Below are 6,948 nucleotides of genomic sequence, written 5' to 3' on the forward strand. Positions count from 1 at the left end.
GTGGGTGCTGTGGGCGGGGTGCGGCCGGGGGTGTGAGGAGGTTGGGTGTGCGTGAGCCCGTTGGCGAGTCTGTGTCGGGGGACCCCGGACCCGCGAGCGGAAGTTTGCTGGGGTGAGTGATGCGGCCTGTGATGGGCGCGCTGAGCCCGGCTGAGGAGTGTGTGTCGCGGATCGTGGACCTCGTGGGCGGTAGCTTGACCGGGTTGAGCGGTGGGCGTCTCTGGGGCCGGGTGCAGCGCCTTGGGCGTGTGGAGTCCCGGCGAAGGGTCTGTCAGGCATTCGGGGACCTGCGAGTGGGAGGGGCGAGGTCAGTGCCGGGCCTGGCGGCGCGACGGGGTCCCTCTGTGGTGTGGAGAGCCCCAGTGAGGAGTCTGTGTCGAGGGACATGTGGACATCGTGAGGGGGGCACTCGGGGTGAGGGCGTCTGTGGTGGGCTTCCTCGGATGAGTGGTGAGCCTGGTGGGGAGTCTGCCTCGAGGCAGCCGGGGACACCGTGAGTGCGGGCGGCTCGGAGTGAGGGAGGAGGCCTGTGGGGGCCGCGGTGCGGCTCCGTGGTGTGTGGCGAGCCCCGTCGAGGAGTCTGAGTGACCCGTGGACACTGTGAGCGGGGGAGGGTGGGGTGAGTGATGAGGGACTATGGGGGCTGTGACGGGGCTCCTTGGGCCTGTGTTGGGGAGCCACGGACACCGTGGGTGAGGGTAGGATGGGGCGGGTGAGGGGACCTGTGGGGTCCGTGATGGGGTCCCTTGGCTGTGTGCCGAGCCCCAGTGAGGAGTCTGTGTGGAGGGTCCTGTGGGCACCAAGAGTGTGAGGTTGGTTGGGGTGAGTGGTGGGGTTCCCTGGGTGTGTGGTGAGCCAGGTTAGGAGTCTGTGCCAGGTGACCGGTGGTCGCCATAAGTAGGGAGGGCCCGGGGGTGATGGGGGACTTGGGGGCCATGATGGGGCTCCTTGGGTGTGCGTTGAGCCCCAGGCAGGAGTCTGTGGAGGGCCTCGTGGATACGGTGAGCGTGGTGGGACTGTAGTGGCAGCGGTGGCGTTCCCTCTGTGTGTGGCGATCCCAGGGAGGAGTGGGTGGGGGAGGGTGTGGGTGAATGATGGGGTGCGGTGGGGGCTGTGATGCAGTTCCTTGGGCGTGTGGTGAACCCTGGTGAGGAGTCTGCGTCGAGGGTTCCAAGGACGCCATGAGGGTGATGGGGGACTGTGGGTGCCATGGTGGGGCTCTTTGGGTGTTTGATGAGCCCCAGTGAGAAGTCTGTGTTGAGGGACCCTGGACACTGAGTTGGGTGGGGCCAGTGTCAGGGACCGTGGGGGCCGTGATGTGGTTCCTTGGGTTCACCCCCCCCAGTGAGAAGTCTGTGTGGATGGACCCATGGACACAAGTGGGTGGGACCGGGGTAAGTGGTGGTAGACTGTCGGGAGCCATGGTGGGGTTCCTTGGGTGTGTGGTGAGCCCTGGTGAGGACTCTGTGTCAAGGGACCCATGGACACCATGATGGTGGGTGGGGTCAGTGAGTGATGGGGGACTGTGAGAGCTGCGATGCGTGTGTGTGAGAACCTGGGGGGGGGCTGTAAGGGCTGTTTGTGGCAAGTTGCACAGAGGGGTCGGAGTCAGGGCGAGGTGTCTGAGGTTGAGTGACGAGTGGCAGGGGCCCCATGGGCCCATGCTCAGCCATGTCGGAGCTGTAGTGGGAGTGAGCTCCTGAGACTGTCATCTGAAGGGCCATGGGGGGTGTCCCACAGGAGGGAGATGGCTCAGACCCAGAGCCCCCCGATGCTGGGGAGGACAGCAAGTCCGAGAACGGGGAGAATGCTCCCATCTACTGCATCTGCCGCAAGCCGGACATCAACTGCTTCATGATGTGAGCCCGGGAGGGGGTGGGGCTGACACCTGGCCACATGGGTTCGGTCTGTTGGCACGCCCTCATCTCCACCACCCACCCCGTCCTCTGCAGTGGGTGTGATAACTGTAATGAGTGGTTCCATGGAGACTGCATTCGGATCACTGAGAAAATGGCCAAGGCTATCCGGGAGTGGTACTGTCGGGAGTGCCGAGGTGAGTGAGCAGTGTGGGATGAGCAGGGATGTCAGGTGGGGCTTTGAGGGAGGAGGAGAAGCCGGACGGGGCTGTGGGCAGGGGTAACAGCGACACAAGTCTCTGGGCAGCGTGATGGTTCGTCTGTGGTGAGCTGCCACGGGGTCTCCACTCTGAGTGGTGAGAGAGGGTTTCTCAGGAAGGAGAAGCACTGCCCTGGAGCAGTGGGGCAGGGTGGGTGGGTGGACAGTAAGGGAGAGAAGGGGAGGAGGTTCTGGGACCACTTAAGCCCTCCAGTGCTCACTCACCCTGGCCCTACTCTCTGCCCACAGAGAAAGACCCTAAGCTGGAGATTCGCTATCGGCACAAGAAGTCACGGGATCGGGATGGCAATGAGCGGGACGGCAGTGAGCCCCGGGATGAGGGTGGAGGGCGCAAGAGACCTGTCCCAGATCCAGACCTGCAGCGCCGGGCAGGGGCAGGGGCAGGGGTTGGGACCGTGCTTGCTCGGGGCTCTGCTTCGCCCCACAAATCCTCTCCACAACCCTTGGTGGCCACACCTAGCCAGGTGAGCGGCTGCAGTGGTTGGGATGTGTAAGTGGTCCCACCTTGGGCACTGCCTGGGTCCCTGATTTCTGCTCTGGGCATCTTCTTCCAGCACCACCAGCAGCAGCAGCAGATTAAGCGGTCAGCCCGCATGTGTGGCGAATGTGAGGCCTGCCGGCGCACTGAAGACTGTGGCCACTGTGACTTCTGTCGGGACATGAAGAAGTTCGGGGGCCCCAACAAGATCCGGCAGAAGTGTCGGCTGCGCCAGTGCCAGCTGCGGGCCCGGGTGAGCATGGGCAGAGCTGGTCAGGGCTAGGTGTGGGGGAGCTGGTGGGTCCGTGAAGGGCTGGTTAAGACTAGGCAAGGGTGGACCAGATGGGGTGGGGCCTGGCTGTATCCAGGCAGGTAGGAAGGGGCCTGGCATGTCCAGAAGAATGGGGCATGTTCAGGTACGCTGGGCTGGCAGAAACATCCCCCAACCCTAGGTGGGACCCGGTGTTTCCAGGAAGTCAGGCGTGTCATTGCAGATCAGGCAGGGCTGAGCATGTCCTGGTGGTGAGGTGCAGGGGAGGTGGGTGGTGAGGCAAGGTAAGGCGAGCGGGAAGGGCTAGGGCAAGGCCACCCTCCATCCAGCTGGGGCTGACCTGGGCCTTCCTCCTGCCGGCACAGGAATCGTACAAGTACTTCCCTTCCTCGGTGAGTCCAGCCCCCCCAGGGCGGGGCGGGGCATGCGGGCAGGGCTATCAGGGCCAGTCCTGAGATTCTGCCCCGCAGCTCTCGCCGGTGATGCCCTCAGAGTCCTTGCCACGGCCTCGCCGGCCATTGCCCACCCAACAGCAGCCACAGCCATCACAGAAGCTGGGGCGCATCCGTGACGATGAGGGAGCAGTGGCATCATCAACAGTCAAAGAGCCTCCCGAGGCTACAGCCACACCTGAGCCACTCTCAGATGAGGACCTACCGCTAGATCCTGACCTGTACCAGGACTTCTGTGCAGGGGCCTTTGATGACCATGGCTTGGTGAGCAAGCAGAAGACTCCCAGGGTAGAAGGGTGGAGGTTACAGAAGCAGAGAGTATCTGATGAGGAGCGAGAGACAGGGTATGGAAGGCTGTCTTGGGAAGTGAGTAGGTGGGGGGGTTGTCATGGGTGAGGCAGGTGGATCACTGCATGCCCTGCTTACAGCCCTGGATGAGTGACACAGAAGAGTCCCCATTTCTGGACCCTGCGCTGCGAAAGAGGGCAGTGAAAGTGAAGCATGTGAAGCGTCGGGAGAAGAAATCTGAGAAGAAGGTGATGGAGAGGATAAAATGGGTATGGGAAGGCAGAGGGTGGGGAGCTGGGTAGGGAGAAGCAGCGGTCAGGGGCTGAGTGGGGCACAAACCAGAAAGGGCTAAAATGGAAGGGGAGATGGTCTGGGGCTGACGTCACAATTCCACCCTGAACTGACCCGTCTTGGCCCACAGAAAGAGGAGAGATACAAGAGGCATCGGCAGAAGCAGAAGCACAAAGACAAGTGGAAACACCCAGAGAGGGCCGATGCCAAGGATCCTGCATCGCTACCACAGTGTCTGGGGCCTGGCTGTGTGCGTCCTGCCCAGCCCAGCTCCAAGTATTGCTCAGATGACTGTGGCATGAAGCTGGCAGCCAAGTGAGTCCTCCTGGGGGGTTTCAAGGAAGTCAGGGAGTACAGAATAGGGCATTACCAGAGCCCTCTATATGTCTATGAATCAGTCACCTATCCACCATGCAATCAACCTGACACCCCCATATCCATCTACCCATTCACCCATCCATCTGTCAACCCCTCTGTCCATTTGCCCACCCATCGTCCCTTCAGAGATCCAGTCACCTACTCACTCACCATTTAGTCCCTCATCCACTTTGTCACCCATTGATCACCATACTTACTCATTTTGTTGCTTGCCACCTTCCCTGCCTGCACCCTACCTACTGCCTCCTTGCAGCCGCATCTACGAGATCCTCCCCCAGCGCATCCAGCAGTGGCAGCAGAGTCCTTGCATTGCTGAAGAGCATGGCAAGAAGCTTCTTGAACGCATCCGCCGTGAGCAGCAGAGCGCTCGCACTCGCCTTCAGGAAATGGAGCGCCGATTCCATGAGCTTGAGGCTATCATTCTGCGTGCCAAGCAGCAGGCTGTGCGTGAGGATGAGGAGGTGAGCAAGCAGGGGTATGGCAGGGCAGGGCCCGGTACCTTGTCCCACGTGGCCTCATTGTTCCTTCCACCCACACAGAGCAATGAGGGCGACAGTGATGACACGGACCTGCAGATCTTCTGTGTCTCCTGTGGGCACCCAATCAACCCACGTGTTGCCCTGCGCCACATGGAGCGCTGCTATGCCAAGGTTGGGCTGTCGGCCCTAGGGGGCGGATGGTGCGGGAGCGTCAGTGGGCCAGTAGGGGATGGCTTTGGTGGTTGGGTGGTGTCTCAGGCGGGAAGGCAGTGCATATCCACAGTTCCTTTCATTTGTGCTCATCCCTCCAGTATGAGAGCCAGACGTCCTTTGGGTCCATGTACCCCACACGCATTGAAGGGTAAGTGAGGGTGCATGCTGGGTTAGAGGCGGAGGATTAAGGCTGGGATCCGAAGTGGAGTATGTGTGGAGCTGGGGCAGGATATGCATGTGGGCAAGAACAGGTGGGTCTCCCTTCTTTCCCGCCAGTAACCTCTCTATTCCAAACCCCCAGGGCCACACGACTCTTCTGTGATGTCTATAATCCTCAGAGCAAGACATACTGCAAGCGGCTCCAGGTGCTGTGCCCTGAGCACTCACGGGACCCCAAAGTAAGGTTTCCCTCAGCTGCCCCCATTCTGTCCCTCACCCCTGCCTCACCGTCCCTCTTCGCCCCTACTCTCCTCTCCTCCCTCCACTTTTTCCTGTCTGGCCTCTTCCATTTTTCACTCGTCTTCTCTTCACTCTTCCCTGAACTCCCTGTTCTTTCCTTTCTCCCTCCTTGAGCACTCATTCCTGTCCTCCCCCATCACCACCTCTGTTCATCTCCAGTCCTGGTCTTGCAGGTGCCAGCTGATGAGGTATGCGGGTGTCCCCTTGTACGTGACGTCTTTGAGCTCACAGGTGACTTTTGCCGCTTGCCCAAGCGCCAGTGCAATCGCCATTACTGCTGGGAGAAGCTGCGGCGTGCTGAAGTGGACTTGGAGCGTGTGCGTGTGGTAGGTGCTGACGACACTGGATGTGGCCAGGTCAGGTGGGGCTGCAGGAGCCCCTTCTCATGGCTCTTTCCACTCCCTTGGCAGTGGTACAAGCTGGATGAGCTGTTTGAGCAGGAGCGCAACGTGCGTACTGCCATGACAAACCGAGCAGGATTGCTGGCCCTGATGCTGCACCAAACAATCCAGCATGACCCACTCACTACGGACCTGCGCTCCAGTGCTGACCACTGAGCTTCACTGGTCCAGGCCCCCTAACACCCTGCATTCCAGATGGGGAACTGCCCCGAATCCCCCATGTGTTCGTTCCTTCATCTGTTGCAACCGTCCCTGTTTCCTCTTCTTTCCCTGAGGCCATTCGCCATTTGACTGCCCATGTGCCCTTATCAGAGGGTCTGAGTTTCCCTCTGTCTTACTCCTCTGTCTCTCCATTTTCACTGCCCGCGTGGGACGGTGGAGTCTGCTCATCCTTGCCTCCTGCCTCCCTGGGTTTTGTTAATAAAATTTTGAAGAACCAAGGAAGAAAACTTCTGGTGGTCTCCACACTTGCTCCAGTTGCAGCTGTATTCCCAAGCACGGAGGTGGCACACTGTATCCAGGAGGGACTGCAGTACATGTGTAGGCTGGGAGTATACAGTTGGCACCCACGGGGTGCTCCCTAGGGCTGTGGGGGGGATACGACCTGATTAAGGAGTGCCCGATGACCTGTATGCCTAGCCTCGCAATTTGGGACAGTGGGTACACACGCAGCATTCACTCACTGGCCAGGTACCTCTCTGCTGCCAGTGGCGGTAGTCTCCAGAGCACGGGTGGATCTGGCGACGAGCACCAGGCCCCTGTCTACAAACCCCGCTTTGGGGACGTGTGAACCACAGAAGCCCACCCGCCTCGCCCCTCCGTGGTCCCGGCCCAGTACGCCTTTGGGCGTGGGCACGCTCCCACTCCGCTCTCAGTTTACCTGCAGCCGCCCCGCCCCTGCCCCGCCCCACGGGAGGAGCCGCCGCGCGCCGTGACTCGTCTCCCGCGCTCCGGCGGCGTTTCGGCGTGGAGGAGAAGGCGGGACACTAGCCTCGGGGGAGTCGCTCCGAGGGGCCGCAGAGCACAGCCACGACCTCGGCGAGAGGACGGCGCCGGCTCGGTGGTCACCACCCGCGCGGCCCACGCCTTCCCGCGTTGGGAC

At 61.2% G+C, this 6,948-nt stretch overlaps 1 protein-coding gene across 1 annotated transcript in view; it reads left to right on the forward strand.

Annotated features, from left to right (window-relative positions):
- The window catches only part of CXXC1 (CXXC finger protein 1), a 7,360-nt gene extending 1,070 nt beyond the window's left edge, over positions 1-6,290 (forward strand). The window contains exons 2-15 of the mRNA XM_008062197.2: positions 1,741-1,859; positions 1,953-2,053; positions 2,365-2,600; positions 2,691-2,867; positions 3,251-3,277; positions 3,356-3,601; positions 3,766-3,894; positions 4,047-4,231; positions 4,548-4,755; positions 4,834-4,944; positions 5,085-5,134; positions 5,288-5,384; positions 5,619-5,771; positions 5,856-6,290. Of these exons, the coding sequence (XP_008060388.1) occupies positions 1,741-1,859; positions 1,953-2,053; positions 2,365-2,600; positions 2,691-2,867; positions 3,251-3,277; positions 3,356-3,601; positions 3,766-3,894; positions 4,047-4,231; positions 4,548-4,755; positions 4,834-4,944; positions 5,085-5,134; positions 5,288-5,384; positions 5,619-5,771; positions 5,856-6,002 (1,986 nt within the window). The 3' untranslated portion in view covers positions 6,003-6,290. The remainder of the gene's footprint in view (positions 1-1,740; positions 1,860-1,952; positions 2,054-2,364; positions 2,601-2,690; positions 2,868-3,250; positions 3,278-3,355; positions 3,602-3,765; positions 3,895-4,046; positions 4,232-4,547; positions 4,756-4,833; positions 4,945-5,084; positions 5,135-5,287; positions 5,385-5,618; positions 5,772-5,855) is intronic.
- Positions 6,291-6,948: the final 658 nt, after the last annotated feature.

The sequence above is a fragment of the Carlito syrichta genome, unplaced genomic scaffold (genome assembly GCF_000164805.1).
Source record: "Carlito syrichta isolate Samal-C Ts95f unplaced genomic scaffold, Tarsius_syrichta-2.0.1 Scaffold305662, whole genome shotgun sequence".
NCBI classification, from domain to species: domain Eukaryota; kingdom Metazoa; phylum Chordata; class Mammalia; order Primates; family Tarsiidae; genus Carlito; species Carlito syrichta.